This window comes from Mytilus trossulus, chromosome 5 (assembly GCF_036588685.1).
Source record: "Mytilus trossulus isolate FHL-02 chromosome 5, PNRI_Mtr1.1.1.hap1, whole genome shotgun sequence".
NCBI classification, from domain to species: domain Eukaryota; kingdom Metazoa; phylum Mollusca; class Bivalvia; order Mytilida; family Mytilidae; genus Mytilus; species Mytilus trossulus.
In genome coordinates, this window is record NC_086377.1 from 61,500,028 (window position 1) to 61,522,067 (window position 22,040).

Consider the following 22,040-nt stretch of genomic DNA (forward strand, 5'->3'; position numbering starts at 1 on the left):
TTTTGGCGACTTGTACTAGTATATGTAATCGGATTAGGACTGCTATTAAAAACGAATTTGTCTTTGGGAACAGGTATCGTTTATAACAAAATATATATAAAGATAAAACAAATACTTTGACGAAATGGTAGAATATGGTGCGTTGTATAGATATTTAAATAGATATTGATTTATCCTTATGGATTTTTTTCTCTCGATTGAATGTATTTTTTCTTGCTTGCTTTTCCTCCCGGTAAATTGTACTACCACGCGATGCTCATAGTTGCGTGTGTGCGTGTGCATGAGCAGATAAATAGAGAATATCATATGGCTTTTTCAATATCTCATCCGTATCAAACCGAGACATCTGCTCGAGGTATTATATATTGGTCGAGGGTTGATAAGGTGTGTGATATTGAAAAAGCCATATCATACACACTTTATTATATACATATACCCCAAGTAGATTTTTTTTTATGTGACATGACGTCATACAGGTAAGGGATTTGAAATGACCTCATACAGATTATAGGTTTGACATGACGTCATACAGATTATGGTTTGATAAAGCCTTTGCAACAATGACAGCAATCAATGGCGTTACGTCATACAAATTAAAGGTGTAATAAAGCTTTTGCAAACGTGCTGATATCGATATCATCATGGATGGCTGATACAGCACGCTTGCCAATGAGTGTATTACACATACAAATTATCTGTAATTACTTCTAAGCAGTATATAATGAGAATTTTATTACAAAATAAAAAAAAAATAAAAAAAGAAATAAATCGAAACAATAAAGCAACGACTTATTATAGGAAAAAAATATGTACAGAATACCATAGTGGTAATACAAATTAAACTTGAAACTTTGTTTTTACTATGATCCGAAATTTCCTAATGCAGGTTTTGTAATGGTTCTCAAGTTTCTTTCCCAAAACACTAAACAACCAATAAATCAATATCAGAATCTCCGACTTGTCAAATATATATTTTTGATAGTGAATATTTACTACGTTTAAACATTTACAAGAGTGAAAGTCTACATTACTGTTCATAAACAAAAATATATGCAATTTTAAAGTGCATATTTTATTTAGATAAGATCTACCACAATCACAATAATATGAATTTCAAAGTACTTTTGTGGTTTTTTTTTTATACTAAATTGCAACATGACTCGACTTTTCTCATTTATAAAATGCAGAGCAAAAATAAATCGCATTTCACGCCTGCGTAGTATTTTCAGAAGTAGACATTTAATATTAAAGTCGAGGAAGAATCCTTATAAACTTTAATAGATATAGGAAGATGTGGTGTGAGTGCCAATGAGACAACTCTCCATCCAAATAACAATTTAAAAATTAAACCATTATAGGTTAAAGTACGGCCTTCAACACGGAGCCTTGGCTCACACCGAACAACAAGCTATAAAGGGCCCCAAAATTACTAGTGTAAAACCATTCAAACGGGAAAACCAACGGTCTAATCTATATAAACAAAACGAGAAACGAGAAACACGTATATATTACATAAACAAACGACAACTACTGTACATCAGATTCCTGACTTAGGACAGGTGCAAACATATGTTAACCAAACTAATAACAAATTGTATCTCTTAAACAAACATATTTTGAAATATGATATACACAAATATAAGTATGGTCATTGTAAAACGTCAGAACTTCAAACTTTTTATTTGTTAATATATAATGTATTACAAGTTTTATAATTGTTTATAAGTGTCTGATTTTTTATATAAATGAGAGAGAAAGAGAGAGATATTAATGAGATTAAACCAACAAGACTGAAGGAATTGCATGAACTGTAAAAGTAGCGAGACTGATTAATCCACATTTAAATCCACATATGGTCAATCTGTCACAGTTGCGACTAGGACACTATTGGTAAATTTAAAGACAAGACTTAAGATAAGACTCCGTCTATGATTGCACCAGTTACTATTCTAACACAATCATTCTGAATATTAAGATCGAGAAAAGGAAATCCTAACTTTATATTATTCTACTTATGTTGTACGAAATACAATAGCCATATTTCATTTAACTTTCTAACAAAGAACAACATACCGCCCGCCTTTATTTTGTAATATCTCATTGGTTATTATTACGTTTCAAGAACATCTTTTTCATTTTTATCGACATATTACAATACTTGTAAATATGTTTCATGAGATATTGATTTTAAAAGGCAATACAATTATCGTATAAATGTTAAAAGTCATCACCCGTAATGGAATACTTTAGATGTAATGTAGATAAAATATATATAATCACTTCAATTTAATGCTAAATCAGATTCGAAATATGAAATTAATTTTTATTGGGAAGTCATAAAACTAAAAGCTAAAATGTTTACCGATATGATAACAACAATAACCCATAAAAAATTTACGAACAAGAGTGTGTCCATATATAGTACACGGATGCGCCACTCGTACTATCTTTTCTTGAACTGAATCGGGACAGACGGACGAAATAACAAACGATTCGACGTACGGACGAACGTACCCACGGACCAGAACACATTATGACCCTAAGTGGGACATAAAAACATATACTCAGTTGATGGAAAGTGCTTTACGTCGTTTAATTTTTTAACATTTACTATAACTGAAAATAGTATAAATCAATTAATACTTAAAAGAACTAAGACTGACGTATATTTGTTCCGGACCATATGAGTATTTGGACCATACGCGTATGGTCATGACCATATGCGCATACTCATATGGTTATTAACGGGTTGGGCCATATGATTATTTGGACCATATATTTTTTTTTTTAATTTACATTATAAAAGTTTCAATAATACAAAAACTCTATCTAATAAAACAATGATTGTTACATGACAATGTATTTTTTTTTTATAATTCAAATACTACGTAAAAATTAGATATTGATGCCATAGTTAGTTTTCATCGCTAATTACATTCTTGCATGTAGGTTTGGGGTGATATTTAATTCCACACGGTATCGTAGATTTTTTGTATTAATTTTGCAGAGTCTTGGTTGAGCACGACCGTTTTTATTTACACCTTTTGCTTGTGAGTGAAAAGCTAGCCTTTTTGTAGCTGCGTACAGTGATACCGAGGTCTTTGTCCATTCTGATATGTCTACGGTGTTTTGCGATCTCAAAATATCGTAGCATGACTGCAATACATCATACTCACAAGATAACTTAGGCCGTGTTCACATTGACCTCAATTCGGTGTTGTGCTAGTGTAACTCACACGTAAACTAAACACAATTGCGTTCCCATTGATAAAACTCAATGTTTACATGTAGTTTAAATCATGTGTTATCTACACACAGTCGATAGTCAATGTAGGCCTTGTGTAGGTTAAGTGTACACAAAACTAGGCATTTAGTTTTACCGTGTATATATTTAAGGAGGAAACTTTTTTTGAGTAAATTTAATACTTTTAATAATTATTAGTATAGTTTTTACAGAAATTGTTGTCTTAATTTTACAGGGTTATTTTGTAAAAAAAAATTAACGTACTTTATTTACCCCTGATAAAGACTCACAGCAGCATCATTGTAGAACCAATAAGGCAGCCACCAAATGATTTCGGGGGGGGGGGGGGGGTTGTGCTATTATAGTTGAGTATAAAACAAAAAGGCAGGGGGTGGGGTGGCGGGCTATGTTCACCCTAAGCTGCCATTATATGTAATGCTTAAATGGAATTCGACTTGTCACCAAAATTTGTCCTGAAAAAAAATATATAGCATCCTCCCCCTCCTTAAAAATGAAATAAATAGTTGCTGGCTTATTCATTTGAAAAGGTCTTCCCGATTTGACTTGACGTACACAGAAGTATTCGCCATTGGTCTTTACTCAAACAACGATTCACGCATAAATGCATGACTAAAAAAAGTGTGAAGTAAATGATATGTTTGTCTAGAATCTCAGATTCGTTAAATAACACTTAAAATTAAAAACAAAACGTTACCCTATTCCTTGCCCAAATACTCCTTGGAGAAGAAATACCATTTGAAGCAAACAGAAAAGATAAAAATGTAGTGATACCTAATATCTCAATCCTTTTTTTCTGGCTGTAAGCACGCTGCTGCTGCTAACGTTTTCTAATGCTTAATTGAGACATCTCTAGTATATTCAAACTACTGCAAATTATAAAAATGGCTTTCATAAAGTAGCAACCGCTCAATTGAAAAAAGGGGAGGGTTATTTTTTATCTGAGTGAGATTTATTCTCGCGTACGTTTTTATTCCGTTTTTTTTTCGATGTTAGCGATCACATACTTTTTTTTCTTCAATATTTAACACTGTAATGAATGGGGAAACTCTTGATTCAGAATATTTCTTTTATCATTTGTATAACCAGATTTTTTTAATGTGAAACCAAGGCCATGTTCACACCAAACGATGTGTACAGTAAACATGTTTACATTTTGTTTAATGTAATACACACTAGTTTCACATTAAATTTGTTCACATCTATACACCTTATTTAGCTACCTGTACATAAGATTTGTTCACACTTGTAAACTATATGTCATTTAAATGTTCATTACGTAGAACAGAATTCAAATTTTCCAACAACTTTTCTAGCAGTTAGGGAACGACCATTTGACTTTAAAAAAAGGGGGGGGTTGATTTTACCACAATTTGATTTAAAAACATGGGGTCATACAGAAGATTAGAATGGACAAATGTTCTGAATCCATTGTTTGCCCATACATTATAGTGCCAAATTTTGAATTGGTACCATAGAAAAAATGAATAAATATAAACTTTCGCCCAAGAAAAAAATCTGACTCATATGTCTCGATTACGCATTAAAAACGTAGGCTGCATAAGCTTGCTTACAGACCAGACTAGAATTGCGATGTTAAGGATCACTACATTTTTATCTTTTCTGTTTGTTTCAAATGGTATTTTTTCTCCAAGGAGTATTTAGGCAGCAACGATTTTATTTTCGGGGGGAGCTATGGATTTTTTTGTTCTTTCAATTTTAGCATAAAATGCAGTAGCAGCTCAGGGTGAAACAAACAATTTTTTTTCTCAGTGTCAAAAACAAATTATATTTTTCTCCAAAAATTGGAAACAAACTTTTTTTTCCAAAACTAATCTATAGCCCCCCCCCCCCCCCCCCCCGAACATCAAATGGTTGCTGCCTTAGCAAAAGTAGGAGGTCATATTTTTTCTAACTGTATTTTAACGAACTTGAGATACCGCACAAACAAACAATAAGCCTCACCCTTTTTCAGTAATGCATTTATGAGTGAATCGTTATTTGAGTAAAAACCAGTGGCAAATATTTCTGTCAGTGTGTACGTCCAGTCGATTCGGGAAGACCTTTTCAAATGAATTATGTGTTCGGCAATGATGATGGATGAGTCTTGTTTGTCTTGATAGGGGGTTAATAAGGCTAGGTAAAAAAAATAATAACAAATTAAACTGTCAATTGTTCTTGAACAATTGAGAGGTCTTTCCTTTTGTAATGTAAAATACATGTTCCAACAGACGTAGAATGTATTGAAAAGGTCAAGGTCAACCTTAAAAAGCTCGAAAACACACTAAAAATCCTTTATATAAGGTTAAAAACACTAAATTCGCTATCTGGGACATGACCTTGACCTTTGAACTTTTGACCTTTGTCAAGGTCATAAGTCCCCAATGCCATTACTGAAGACCCCAAGGGTCTAGGACCTTTGGTTATATAGTAAAAGCTGATTTTGTCTTTTCAGAAACCTAAAACAGGGGTTATGCCCCTTATAGAAAGGTCAAATCTCTTTGGTCAAAATGTAACAAAGTTGCGCCATAATGACCCAAACATTTTCCACTATTTAAAACTTCTGTAAGTATAATGGTTTCTGAGATTATCCCATAAAAATGTGTTAGGTCAAAGGTCAAGGTCAACATACAAATTTGACCTTGAGGTATTTTACAAAGATACATCAATTGATGATGAATGGTGAAGATCCTAGGTGTCTACGACTTACGGTTTCTGAGTTTTGGTGGCCAACCGACACCAGTTAATTTTGATAGGGGCATAACCCTACCAATGAGTCGTTGAATCTTTTCGGTCCAAATGTAACGAAGAACCGGGGTCTGGTCCTGAACAAATTTCACCCTTTGTTTTTTTTCTACCTATTATGGTTACGGTGTTGGAACGATAACAAGGTTTTTGGGTTTCGGAGGGATTACTCCGAACCGACAAAATATTTCGACTCACAGGGTGAGTTCCAAGTAGGTATTCATGACACCGATACAAAGTGTGAACATGAAAGCGACACGTCTTACGGTTACGGAGGCTAACTTGGCGGAACAAAAAGAATAATAATAATAATAATAATAATAATAATAATAATAATAATTAAACTGTCAATTGTTCTTGAACAATTGAGAGGTCTTTCCTTTTTTAATGTAAAATACATGTTCCAACAGACGTAGAATGTATTGAAAAGGTCAAGGTCAACCTTAAAAAGCTCAAAAACACAATAAAAATCCTTTAAATAAGGTTAAAAACACTAAATTCGCTATCTGGGACATGACCTTGACCTTTGACCTTTTGACCTTTGTCAAGGTCATTGGTCCCCAATGCCATTACTGAAGACCCCAAGGGTCTAGGACCTTTGGTTATATAGTAAAAGCTGATTTTGTCTTTTCAAAAACCTAAAACAGGGGTTATGCCCCTTATAGAAAGGTCAAATCTCTATGGTCAAAATGTAACAAAGTTGCGCCATAATGACCCAAACATTTTCCACCATTTAAAACTTCTGTAAGTATAATGGTTTCTGAGATTATCCCATAACAAGGTGTTAGGTCAAAGGTCAAGGTCAACATACAAATTTGACCTTGAGGTATTTTTCAAAGATACATAAATTGATGATGATTGGTGAAGATCCTATGTGTCTACGACTTACGGTTTCTGAGTTTTGGTGGCCAACCGACACCGGTTAATTTTCATAGGGGCATAACCCTACCAATGAGTCGTTGAATCTTTTCGATCCAAATGTAACGAAGAACCGGGGTCAGGTCCTGAACAAATTTCACCCTTCGTTTTTTTTCTATCTATTACGGTTACGGTGTTGGAACGATAACAAGGTTTTTTGGTTTCGGAGGGATTACTCCGAACCGACAAAATATTTCGACTAATAGGGTGAGTTCTGGATAGATATTCATGACACCGATACAAAGTGTGAACAAGAAAGCGACACGTCTTACGGTTACGGAGGCTAACTGCGTCAAAGTTTGGCGGAAGAATAATAATAATAATTAAACTGTCAATTGTTCTTGAACAATTGAGAGGTCTTTCCTTTTGTAATGTAAAATAAATGTTCAAATAGACATAGAATGTGTTGAAAAGCTTTAAAACACACTGAAAATCCTTTAAATAAGGTTAAAAACACTAAATTCGCTATATGGGATATGACCTTGACCTTTGACCTTTTGACCTTTGTCAAGGTCATTAATCCCCAATGTCATTGCCGAAGAGCTCATGGGTCTAGGACCTTTGGTTATATAGTAAAAGCTGATTTTGTCTTTCCAAAAACCTAAAACAGGAATAATGCCCCTTAAAAAAAGGTCAAATCTCTTCGGTCAAAATGTAACAAGGTTGCGCCTTAATGACCCAAACATTTTCCACTATTCAAAACTTCTGTAAGTATAATAGTTTCTGAGATTATCCCATAACAAGGTGGTAGGTCAAAGGTCAAGGTCAACATACAAATTTGACCTTGAGGTATTTTTCAAAGATACATGAATTGATGATGAAGGGTGAAGATCCTAGGTGTCTACGACTTATGGTTTCTGAGTTTTGGTAGTCAACCGACACGGAATAATTTTCAGAGGGGCATAACCCTACCAATGAGTCGTTGAATCTTTTCGATCCAAATGTAATGAAGAACCAGGGTCTGGTCCTGAACAAATTTCACCCTTTGTTTTTTTTCTACCTATTACGGTTACCGTGTTGGAACGATAACAAGGTTTTTTGGTTTCGGAGGGATTACTCCGAACCGACAAAATATTTCGACTAACAGGGTGAGTTCCAGATAGGTATTCATGACACCTATACAAAGTGTGAACATGAAAGCGACACGTCTTACGGTTAACGCGGCTAAATTTGTCAAAGTTTGGCGGAAAAAGAATAATAATAATAATTAAACTGTCAATTGTTCTTGAACAATTGAGAGGTCTTTCCTTTTGTGATGTAAAATACATGTTCCAACAGACCTAGAATGTATTGAAAAGGTCAAGGTCAACCTTAAAAAGCTCCGAAACACACTAAAAATCCTTTATATAAGGTTAAAAACACTAAATTCGCTATCTGGGACATGACCTTGACCTTTGACCTTTTGACCTTTGTCAAGGTCATTAGTCCCCATTGCCATTACTGAAGACCCCAAGGGTCTAGGACCTTTGGTTATATAGTAAAAGCTGATTTTGTCTTTTCAGAAACCTAAAACAGGGGTTATGCCCCTTATAGAAAGGTCAAATCTCTTTGGTCAAAATGTAACAAAGTTGCGCCATAATGACCCAAACATTTTCCACTATTTAAAACTTCTGTAAGTATAATGGTTTCTGAGATTATCCCATAACAAGGTGTTAGGTCAAAGGTCAAGGTCAACGTACAAATTTGACCTTGAGGTTTTTTTCAAAGATACATGAATTGATGATGATTGGTGAAGGTCCTAGGTCTCTACGACTTATGGTTTCTGAGTTTTGGTGTTCCACCGACACCGGTTAATTTTCATAGGGGCATAACCCTACCAATGAGTCGTTGAATCTTTTCGATCCAAATGTAACGAAGAACCGAGGTCTGGTCCTGAACAAATTTCACCCTTTGTTTTTTTTCTACCTATTATGGTTACGGTGTTGGAACGATAACAAGGTTTTTTGGTTTCGGAGGGATTACTCCGAACCGACAAAATATTTCGACTAACAGGGTGAGTTCCAGATAGGTATTCATGACACCGATACAAAGTGTGAACATGAAAGCGACGCGTCTTACGGTTTAGGCTGCTAACTTCGTCAAAGTTTGGCGGAAGAATAATAATAATAATAATAATAAACAGAAGAAATACAGTAAGGTCTTTCCCTTTTGTAAAAGGAAAGACCTTAATAATAAACAGAAGAAATACAGTAAGGTCTTTCCCTTTTGTAAAAGGAAAGACCTTAATAATAATAAACAGAAGAAATACAGTAAGGTCTTTCCCTTTTGTAAAAGGAAAGACCTTAATAATAATCAGAAGAAATACAGTAAGGTCTTTCCCTTTAGTAAAAGGAAAGACCTTAATTAAAAACCAATTGTTCAGAGAACCATTGATGGTCTTTCCACCAGTAAGGATCTTTTTTTATATGAAAATATTAAAAAATTGGTTTTAAATGTCAATTGAACCGTCAAATGACAGCTTATTGAACGTTGATTCCAAAAATGTATGGTTTCTATGGAAAAAGATATAGATAAGGGAGATAATTGTTAACTTCCGGTTCTAACGACGTAATTTCCGGTATAGTTTGATAGTTTAATTGACACTGATTCCAAAAATATATGGCTCTATATACTTTTACATTTATTTAGAACAAAAAATAGCTACTTCCGGTAAACAAAAGGTCACTTCCGGTTGGCTTTTACAAGGTCACATTGCTTGCAACCTATTGCAAAAAGTCCCATGTCTTTATCATGTATACATATGAGGTAAAAGCAAAGGTCAAAATCTAGAACGTTAATTTTGCCAATGACCTTGAGCTCAATTTCAAGGTCATCAACCAAGGACCTCAAATCAAAAGACTTTAGTCCTCTACTTCATATTGTTTATGAGTTATATTACCATACATATGATATTAGATATAAAAAGGGGGAAAACTCACGTCAAATGTCTACGTACCCTTTCGACTAAAATTTATGTGTTACTACATGTCGTAACTAACAATTTTATGAAAATATTTTGTCAATATCTTATATGATTTCTGAAAATAAGAGATAACAAGCCAAAATCAATATTTTGATCATGACCTTGACCTTTGACCTTGACCTCATTTTCAATTTTTTGGACCAAGGACCTCAAAACAAAAGACCCTAGGCCTCTAACACTTATGGTTTTCCAGTTAAAAATGCATATCACTTATATCAAATATAAAAGGGGAAATAACTCTCATATGGGGTCTCTGGATAGCTTCGGTCAAAACAAATCAAATCATCCTGAGAATATAACGAGCAATTTGGTAAAATAAATTTGTCAGTTTCTTATACGGTTGCGAATATTAAGCGATCACAAGAAAAACAGTGTTCGGGGAGATAACTCTTACATTGAAAAGATTTTGGTTACGCGGTGTCAGTTTCAAAAGCGTATTAATTGCTCGATATCATATACCATATATCTAAGCGACATCTTGCGAAACAAAAAAATTGCGAAGGATCAAAAAGTTGGCGGAAGAAAAAAAAAAATAATAATAATTAAACTGTCAATTGTTCTTGAACAATTGAGAGGTCTTTCCTTTTGTAATGTAAAATACATGTTCCAACAGACGTAGAATGTATTGAAAAGGTCAAGGTCAACCTTAAAAAGCTCCAAAACACACTAAAAATCCTTTATATAAGGTTAAAAACACTAAATTCGCTATCTGGGACATGACCTTGACCTTTGACCTTTTGACCTTTGTCAAGGTCATTAGTCCCCAATGCCATTACTGAAGACCCCAAGGGTCTAGGACCTTTGGTTATATAGTAAAAGCTGATTTTGTCTTTTCAGAAACCTAAAACAGGGGTTATGTCCCTTATAGAAAGGTCAAATCTCTTTGGTCAAAATGTAACAAAGTTGCGCCATAATGACCCAAACATTTTCCACTATTTAAAACTTCTGTAAGTATAATGGTTTTTGAGATTATCCCATAACAAGGTGTTAGGTCAAAGGTCAAGGTCAACAGACAAATTTGACCTTGAGGTTTTTTTCAAAGATACATGAATTGATGATGAATGGTGAAGGTCCTAGGTCTCTACGACTTACGGTTTCTGAGTTTTGGTGTTCCACCGACACCGGTTAATTTTCATAGGGGCATAACCCTACCAATGAGTCGTTGAATCTTTTCGATCCAAATGTAACGAAGAACCGAGGTCTGGTCCTGAACAAATTTCACCCTTTGTTTTTTTTCTACCTATTATGGTTACGGTGTTGGAACGATAACAAGGTTTTTTGGTTTCGGAGGGATTACTCCGAACCGACAAAATATTTCGACTAACAGGGTGAGTTCCAGATAGGTATTCATGACACCGATACAAAGTGTGAACATGAAAGCAACACGTCTTACGGTTTAGGCTGCTAACTTCGTCAAAGTTTGGCGGAAGAATAATAATAATAATAAACAAAAGAAATACAGTAAGGTCTTTCCCTTTTGTAAAAGGAAAGACCTTAATAATAATTAAAAACCAATTGTTCAAAGAACCATTGATGGTCTTTCCACCAGTAAAGATATTTTTTTATATGAAAATATTCAAATTTGGTTTTAATTGTCAATTTTAGCCGTCAAATGACAGCTTAATGAACGCTGATTCCAAAAATATATGGTTTCTATACAAATAGATATAAATAAGGGCGATCATTCTTTACTTCCGGTTTAAAAAATGTTACTTCCGGTTTAAAATATGTTGCTTCCGGTATTTTTCGATAGTTTACTTGACACTGATTCCATAAATATATGGTTCTATATACTTTTACATTAATTTAGTACAAAATATAGCTACTTCCGGTTTACAAATTGTCACTTCCGGTTGGCTTTTTCTAGATCACATTGCTTGCAACCTAATGCAAAAAACCCATGGCTTTATCATGTATACATATGAGGTAAAAGCAAAGGTCAAAATCTAGAACGTTAAATTTACATATGACCTTGAGCTCAATTTCAAGGTCATCAGCCAAGGACCTCAAATCAAAAGACTGTAGGCCTCTACCTTATACTGTTAATGAGTTATATTACCATATTACTAATATTAGATATAAAAGGGGGGAAAACTCGCCTCAAACGTCTACATACTCTTTCAACTAATATTTACGTGTTACGACATGTCGCAACTAACAATTTTGTGAAAATATTTTGTCGATATCTTTAAGATATCTGAAAATAAGAGATCACAAGCCAAAATCAAAATTTTGAACATGACCTTGACCTTTGACCTTGACCTCATTTTCTTATTTTGGACCAAGGATCTCAAAACAAAAGACCCTAGGCCTCTAACACTTATGGTTTTCCAGTTAAAAATGCATATCACTTATATCAAATATAAAAGAGGAAATAACTCTCATATGGAGTCTCCGGATAGCTTCGGTGAAAATAAATCAAATCATCCTGAGGATATAACGAGTAATTTGGTAAAAGAAATTTGGCGGTTTCTTATACGGTTGCAAATATTAAGGGATCACAAGAAAAACAGTGTTCGGGGAGATAACTCTTACACTGAAAAGATTTTGGTTACGCGGTGTAAGTTTCAAAAGCGTATTAATTGTTCGATATCATATACCATATATCTAAGCGACATCTTGCGAAACAAACAAATTGCGAAGGAACAAAAAGTTGGCGGAAGAAAAAAAATAATAATAATAATCAGAAGAAAACCAATAGGTCTTTCCACGGAAAAGTGGAAAGACCTAATAATAATCAGAAGAAAACCAATAGGTCTTTCCACGGAAAAGTGGAAAGACCTAATAATAAACAAAAGAAATACAGTAAGGTCTTTCCCTTTTGTAAAAGGAAAGACCTTAATAATAAACAGAAGAAATACAGTAAGGTCTTTCCCTTTTGTAAAATGAAAGACCTTAATAAATATATCAAGTTTAGACAAATATTTCTTCAAAGAACTTTATTAATAAGTGTTATTAGTATCAATTTTATATAAAAATCGCTTCTTTTTTAAATATACATGGGAACATTAAATTTCTGAATGCCTAGTTTAGTGTACACTTAACCTACACAAGGCCTACATCGACTATCGACTGCATGTAGACAAAACATGATTTACACTACATGTAAACATTGAGTTTCATCAATGAGAACGTAATTATGTTTAGTTTATGTGTGAGTTACACTAACACAACACCGAGTTTAGGTCAATGTGAACACGGTCCAATGTCCATTACATTAAACTAATTGTAAACATGTTTACTGTACACGGCGTTTGGTGTGAACACGGTCTTAAGTGAACTATGTTACTTTTCAGTGACTTCTTGTGTAACATTTCATTAAGAAATGTTTGGAATTTATTTTTTAAGTTGACATATTGCCATTCACTTGTAATAACAAATGGGTAATGACCATCGGTATAAAATGTATTTATTTTAGTTTTGACAAGTAAGTAAAACTTACTGTGTGAAACTTCTAATTTTTATTTGGATAATCGTTTTATCAATTATGATAAAGTAATAAAATTTCTTATACGATACGGCGTCTTTTTTTGAAAGGCAAAATCTCACACTTGGAAGTATCAAAATAGGGGATAAATCAGTCGACATGAGTTATAATCGTAATCACTATTTCAACAAAGAAAAAACCCAAAATGACACATACGTGCATTTGCTTATTGATTTTAATCAAAATTGACCATTGGTCCGAATTGGACCTGTAACTTATGTTATTGTAGTTATGAAGTTAAAATTATGCAACGTATGTTGCACGAATTTCAACAGCGGGATTATTTTTTTTGGTTTATCGTACTACAATATGTAATTATTCGAAACTCAGTTTTCAGTATGGACAACCTCTCCTTCCACCAATAACTATCTTTATCGAATTTTAAAAGATTGTTCATTCATTTACTAGATATAAGAAAATATGATATGACCGACTGTTTCTGTTTTTGTCTTTTTGAACATTTTAACATTGCATTGGCTAGTATACATTTTTGTATTCCCGTTTGTTATCAGTTTCCTTTGTGATAAAGATAATAACACAATGTTGGCTGCTTTATTATTGACATTTTTACCTATTTTGGCTGTTTGTTTTGTTGACATAATCGTTGTCAATGTAATGGAATCCGATGCGACTGTTAGGAACGTGAGGTGTTAAGCTAGCTATAAACCGGGTTCAATATAACATACGAACTGACATTAATCAAGTCAAGTGTAGTGTAGTGTCATCCACACATCAGTTTGAGCTTTTTATTTAGTCATTTCAGCAAAGACGTTAATCTCTCTGAAGAAAATTACAAAAAAAATCCAAAATTCATTTATAATGAAACATATTTATTTACTAGGCGGATATGAATCTTACATAATAAAAATATTAAGTCAAACTTCAATTAAATGTTAGCAAGTTTCTTTTTTTGCATATATCATTTGATGATATTCTGGCAAACTTTAACTAGCTCACAAAACTACACCAATCTGTTAAGTTATTGAATTTCTGATCGTTATTATGCAATGATAAGATTTGTATCTTGTAAGATGAGTTTAAGAAATCCTTTTTTTCGCAGAGTTGTCAAACGTATTCATCTACAGGCTGCCAACATGGTGTAGTGAGATCGTACCCTACATGTATGTTACATTGAAGAATATTGAAAGTGGTGATGATTGAGTAATTTCCAAAATAGTTTTTATTTTTGGCTAAACTATATGTCCTTGTTGTTTCCTCTTCTGATATTTTCCATGTCTGTAAAATATACAAAGGTTTTTAAGTATATCATCTGAGTCAGGAATATGATAGTTGTTATCCATTAGTTTAATGTGTTTTTACTTTTGGTATTGTCATTTGATTAGGGACTTTCCGTTTTGAATTTTTACCGGAATTCAATATTTTTGTGAGTATTATCTTACCACTAATTTACACATTATGTGTATATTAAAATAGATATTTTTGGAATGTAACACGACTTCTGCTTGACTGAATTTTTTTTTATCTACTTAGCACATAGACATAATTTTGTTATGTGGCCTTGACGTCATCTGCACATATTCATCATTCACTTCTTCAAAATAGAATTAAGAACCAAATTTTGTATGACTGTTTTTTTTTGTCTATTCGAAATAGCATAAGAAAATGCTGTGCACTTAAAATGCATACTATGTAGCGGGTTATTTAAAAGTGTAAACCACATGTTTTTGTAGTATCTTCATAGACAGAAAAATTATGAGAAAGTCATTCCTTAAACATAAGGCATTAAAAGGTAATGCTGCTCGACTTAAATACAGATGATATGTCCACTTTTTGCTAACCGTGCTCTGGCAGCGTGCAGATTTGATCTACATGTATGTCCTTGAAAATAATGACAAACAATGAAGTTTTAGTACGTATTTTTTTTTTATTACTGAGTGAATTATGACAACAAATCCCAAGAATCCAAATGAATTTTAAAAGTCTGACGGAACAAAAAGAGAAAAAAAATAGTTCGTTTATCACTTAATCTATTGATCATGGTATGAAAGTGGCAGGTCAAACAGCTATAAGTGTTATCCGCCGAATGTAGTATGAAAAATGTACGTTTGTTTACAATTTTATCTTAAATAAAGCTTACATTGTACCTGTATTACGATTACACTTACCTTCACATTTCCCCCTCTTTAGAGGACTGTATATCCTTTCTGTCCATTAACCTCCTCAGGAGTCGTTTCAAATCTGGATAAAAAATATTTATGAAAATATGTCATATTGTTTATAGTTAAATTGGTGGATGATGTTTTTACACATATTAATCAACATCGAACTTGAAGTAAACATCACTTTCTGAAAAACATATATAGAGAAGTTCTATTAAGTTAATGTTTGTGTCAACAACTTCCATGAACGTTTTCTTAGTGTCTTAGTTGCATAGATTTATTTTAATTTTGTATCCCATGACTTTGTTTTAGAGGTATCTTCCTGTAATATCATGTCTCTTTAGAAGTTATCTAATTTTTAGAGTTATCTATTTTCTGAGAGTAATCTTATTTTAAGAGCTATTCCGCTTCACCTATGTCTAATTCCTTAAACAATGAAGAAAGTTTGTGTCAAAAATTTCCGTAACGTGTTTTAGTTCTCTAGTTGTCTCCCTTTTCAGATGTTTATTTCTGTTATATCTTTGTCTCTTTAGTAGTTATCTAATTTTCAGATTTATCTCTTTTCTGAGAGTTATCTTCCTTTAAGAGTTATCTCACATTACTAATTATCTCATTTTAAGAGCTATTCCCCTTTACCTATGTCTAATTCCTTAAACATTAAAGCAACCTACTATGTATATAAAAACCACAAGAAAATAAACATCTAATCTATTAAAACATGTGTTCAGTTATCTCCCTTTAAGATTTTTATTTTAACTAAAGAGTAGTGTCCCTTTGTCTATGTCTACCCCCTTTAACTATTGAGATACATATTTTTTGGGATTAAAACCACACGTATAGCAAACATTTGTTCTTGTCTATATCTACAGAACTATGAAGAGTTATATCCCCTATAAAGTAATTTCCCTTAACTAATGTCGAGCCCTATAACAAATGAGATACATACTTAATGGATTACAACCACACGTATAACAACCATCTAGTCAGATTACAAGAACATGTAAGAAATGATATCAGATATGTTCCTTACGTTGTAAGTACAATCCCCTTCCCTTTCATGAATGTAAACTACCGAATTAGACTACTTACCAGATTTGTTATCATATAAGCAACACGACAGATGCCACATGTGGAGCAGGATCTGAGATCACCATTAGTTTTTGGTGGGGTTCGTGTTGTTTATTCTTTCGTTTTCTATGTTGTGTCATGTGTGCTATTGTTAGTCTGTTTGTCTTTTTCATTTTTTACCATGGCGTTGTCAGTTCTTTTTTTAGATTTATGAGTTTGACTGTCCCTTTAGTGTATTTCGTCCCTCTTGTATAACAATGTACCTATGAAGACATACTGTCATTGAGTTGTGTAAACTTTAGACTCACACTTCTCAAGTATTCTATGTATTCTAACAATAGAAATTTGTTTTGATACATACTGAATGGATTACAACTACACGTATAACAGCCATCTTGTCCTGTCTTATATCCGTATGTACAAAACGTCGAACAGTTTTCGGGATGTGGTTTGCAGACTGCAGTAGAAAAAATAAAATATAAAAGTCATGTAAACTTAAAAATGTATTTTGTGATTTAAAAAACCCAACAATTGCGTACAGCTTATTTAGAGAGAAAAGTAGAAACAAGTGTATCTTATCAACTGTAAATTTAGAAAAAAAAATGAATGTATTTATCATTGTGACTAAATTGAATAAAAGTGCGAAATGAAAATATCCGACTGCTGGAAATAATGCAAACAAAAAATGGTATTCCATTCTCATATGACGTGCTTCTTTTGCTTTGTGAATGAACCCAATATGGTTTGTTTGTACATGCGTATATTGACTACTGCAGAATAATATTTTTTTTCAAATTAGCTTACATTTAATATTTTTCATTAACTCAAAACACTTCCAAACTCTTAAACGATGCACATGGTGTTATTAATTCATTTATTATGATTGTAACGTGCTGCATTCCGAAATTGACACATTTGACCTATAAACGACACCCGTTCATGCTGGGTGTTCAAAACTACTCCCTCTGAAATATCACAGTGCCAGCCGTTTGTTTCTTTACAAAAAAAATAGGGAGGATCATGGAAGAGCCTACTTAAACGCGTTACACTTATACTTTTGACATAGACATTACCGTAATTGTCCTAATCAGAATCGAAATAATTGATGCAAGCTATACTTTATTGTAGTTTTAACATGGGTAGGCATTGTATTCGTGTTATTTTTATCTCACTATTTGTCGGGCAAAACTAATCACGAATATGATGTCTTCAATTGTTAAAACTACAATAAAGTATAGCTTGCACCAACTAGATTTTTAATTGTACACAAAAAAGGATGAATAATGACCATAAATTAATTTGCAACTATTGTAAATACTTACGGCATATATCCCCACATTTATTCGTGATGCAACAGTGCTGGTTTTGTGGACACTGCCCTCTGGTACAGAGGTTTACATGGGCACAACTAAGGTAAGATTCTTGTATTCCACATTGACCAGCCTCTAAAATGTAAAATATTTTCATACCACTCACATAAACGTTTAAATGGTTTTAATACATATAGTCAAGTCAAACTAAGTTTGAACCTCAAACTAATTGCAACAGAAAATGTTTTAGTTATAATCTCTAGCAGTAAGCCCCAAATATATACAGAAAAGAGTCGGATGAAATCTAACTTGAGGTAAACTCAAAATCAGCATTTCTAATTTCTTATGGAAATTACCATTGACAAGGGAGATACTTTGCTGGGGTTATCAGTTTGTAATTGCTTCTGTTGCAATCACTTCAAGGTTAGGACCAAATTTATGCTAGATCGACTGGACTAATATCATTAACGTTAGATACTGTAAACCAACTTATTTTCGAGGATATTTTATTCCACGTTTCCTTCTTTCAAGCTCGTATCAGAGGGATTAAAGTTCGAGATTTTCTCATTTTTTATGACATATCTGAAGAAGGAAAGATCCAACTTTATTTTGTTTTGCGACGATTATTATTCGCGTTATATTCAACTCGCGAATTAAATCGCTCGCGAAAGTGAATTGATTTACAATATGCAATACAATACTATGAAAACTATTGTTTTGCAAAATCTGCTGTTCACTATAGAATGTTTACATGACGTTTAATAATATAAAGTACCACGGTCATCAAGCATATAGTCGTATAATCAATTTTGTAAAAGTATATTCTCTTCTATATCAAGTTACCCCCCTCGTTTTAAATAATCAAAATCTAGAATTTTGACATGCCGTATAATAATATAAAGTTACTCACTACGGTCATCAAGCAATAAGTCGTATAATCAATTTTGTAAAAGTATATTCTCTTCTATATCAAGTTACCCCCCTCGTTTTAAATAATCAAAATCTAGAATTTTGACATGCCGTATAATAATATAAAGTTACTCACTACGGTCATCAAGCAATAAGTCGTATAATCGATCTTGTAAAAGTATCTTCTCTTCTATATCATTGGGAAGTGGGTCGTTTTCATCGTCGCCATTAACCTTTAGTTAAATATGATAATATAATAAACACAATCATTTATTTTCGTGAGTACCAATTTTCATGATCTGAAAGAAATTCTAATTTTCGCTTTGTGAATAATTCCAGGCTCCTAATCCAATAAAATTAGTTGCACATGTGTATATTGACTACTGCAGAATAATGTATTTTATCAAATTAGCATGCATTTAATATATTTGATTAAACTTAAAACAATTCCAACCTCTAAAATGATGCAAATGTTGTTACTAATTCATTAATTGTGACTGTAACGTGTTGTAATTCGAAATTGACATATTTGACCTAGATACGACAACCGTCCATGCTGGCTGTTAACACTCCTCCCTCTAAAAAAGTCTCATTCCCAGTCGTTTGATTTTTTACAAACCAAAAGGGAGGTTCATGGAAGAAGCGCTCTCCACTTATAGAAATTGGGAAGGCATTATATTCACTATCGCTCGGGCAAAAATAATCACGAATTTATGGCCTACCCTTGCCATGTTAAAACTACAATAAAGTATAGCTTGCATCAATTGTTTCTTAAATAGTATTTTCGTGGATATTTGATTTCTTACTTTTCCCAAAGTCTGCACAAAAGCCAAAAAAATGATGTAATTCGTTGAAAACTTAACTTTGTGGTTCATATGAAACAACGAAATCAACAAAAAATAGAATCCCACGAATATAAAGTAATCAACAGTAAAGAAAATATTTAAAACTAAGGGATATAAAAAACGAAAAGTCATTTATAAAACGACAAATCAAAAGCTAAAAAACAGCAAACGCTTACTTCAGCTGTCCCCTAAACACAAATGTGTACTAGTTCAGTAAAACATGACGTTATACTAAACTCCTAAGCATAAGTATGAAATAAACGTAAAAAAAACCATACTAAACTATCAAAGGTCAGAGCTTGCTGATTTGGACAATACGCAACAATGCAGCGGCGGTAAACATTTTTAGTGAAATCTCAACCCTATCACTATATCTCTAGCTAATGAACATTCAACAAATACACAGCAATACGCAGGGCAAAACTTAATTTAACAAGCATATTATCCAACATCGTCAAATTGTCAAAGAAAGTAAATTTGGAGTTCATGAGAAACTTCTAATTTGCCCAACAATTCTTTCATTTATGCATTTAGAGATTTGGTTTTCAGTTCATTTTAATCATTTTGTTTTACTTTAAGCTTCCAACTGAAACGTAAACAAATCTTATTTATAATCATTAATCGAATTCATGTTCTTTTTAGTTGCTAAAATAAAAGCAAACTAACTCTTAACATATAAATTGAAAAATTTAGATTGACTTTTTGAAAAAAAACTCTTTAGTTCTGTAATACAGCTAGAAGTGTGAATTTGTACATTCTATATGAAATCTAAATGGTCTGGCCTAGGATCTATGAGAATAAGAACAAAAAAGGCTTAGTAAAATGAACATTTTATACATTAACCTATAATGGTTTACTTTTATGAATTGTTATTTGGATGGAGAGTTGTCTCATTGGCACTCACATCTTCTTATATCTATTCATTTTAGAGATCATTTATGCGGAAATCTCAAAAATGAAGAATGATATTTACGGAATTAAGTGCCAGTCTTTGAACAAAATCAGAAAATTCAGAAGAAATTCCAAACATGCCAAAAAAAAATTAAAAAAACCAAAAACCCGGCCTTATTTTCCTTTTCTAATTTTTTATCATCTTGAGTTAGACATGGTAGGTCTTTTTCTTCTGCTTAAATGGTAATTTGAGAAATCTCTAAAAAACTGTTGTTTAGAAAAAGTAAATTCACAAAAATACAAAACTCTGATGAAAATTCAAAACGGAAAGTCCTTAATCAAATGGCAAAATCAAATGATAAAACACATACACATTAAACGAATGAACAACAACTGTCATATACCTGACTTGGTACAGGCATTTCAAATATAAAAAAAAAATGGATTAAACCTAATTTTATAGCGTTAAATCTCTTACTTGTATGACAGTCGAATCAAATTCCGTTATATTTACAACGATGCGCGAACAAAATAGACGAAGAAGGTAAAATATTCACAATATGGGTACATGGAATGACAGTAAACTACTCTTATGGAAAAAAAATGAATTTATGTGGTACCCAACACCTTCTCTAAAATTAATTTGGCTCGTTTAATGTTTATATTTTTGGCAAAGTACTTACTTTCGCCCTTTGACAAAAATATAAAAATTTCAAAATATTCGAACTAACCATTTTATCAGAAAAAATACATTGTTTTGTAAAGCAATTTGACAAACACTAATTTTGATCATTGAGAAGCTTAATATTCCCTTAACAACACAATGTAATTAAAAAAATTAGCTGATTGTACAGAGTTATCTCCCTGTAGTGTTAGGTACCACCTTAAGAATGGTCACTTACCTGGATGACCAGCACTAAAACTGACAAAATGAATGCAAGGCGAAACATCACTGCTAAAGGTATGATCAGGGCAACTACAGATAATTCTTTTTTATACTAGGTCGATTGACCCTTACCTTAACCCTTCACCCTAATTGACATGTCAAAGTCTTAACAACAAAACTAGCACGCTAATCTCAACATATATATTCGAAAACTGATAGGAAAGAATAATTGCATTGTCAATTATGTATTTTACTCAATAGTATAAGTACCGTGATTTGATCAGAAATGTTAAATTATTGGATTTGATTTCGAAAATTTTAATGTTGACAAAAAGAAATAACGCTTTACAAGAATGCTTTGACTACTTTTGTTAAAGCTTAAACGTTTCAAACCACGGGCTACTATCCAAGGTCGATGTGTTTTGGCTTAAATTGTAAAGAAAGTAATACTTATGTCCCTTTGATATATTTTATAGATGTGAGAGTTTTGTCGGAGAATACGCGATGAACTAAAATTAAACTATGGTAACGTTGTAGCCATACCGCTGTAGTGAATGACCTTATTGTGTAGATTTTATTACTATCACAACAATTAAATGTATTTTGTAATCATAACGTATTTATGGAGGGTCCACAA

General features: G+C 32.7%; 1 protein-coding gene across 1 annotated transcript; it reads right to left on the reverse strand.

Moving 5' to 3' along the window:
* Positions 1-14,495: 14,495 nt before the first annotated feature.
* On the reverse strand, positions 14,496-21,471 carry LOC134719777 (uncharacterized). Its single transcript, XM_063582737.1, has 6 exons — positions 21,420-21,471; positions 18,918-19,014; positions 17,885-18,007; positions 16,924-17,019; positions 15,501-15,573; positions 14,496-14,610 (listed from the first exon to the last, which is right to left on the reverse strand). The coding sequence occupies exons 1-5, from the start codon at positions 21,465-21,467 to the stop codon at positions 15,503-15,505; spliced, it is 435 nt and encodes a 144-aa protein (XP_063438807.1). The 5' UTR covers positions 21,468-21,471; the 3' UTR covers positions 14,496-14,610; positions 15,501-15,502.
* Between the last annotated feature and the right edge of the window lie 569 nt (positions 21,472-22,040).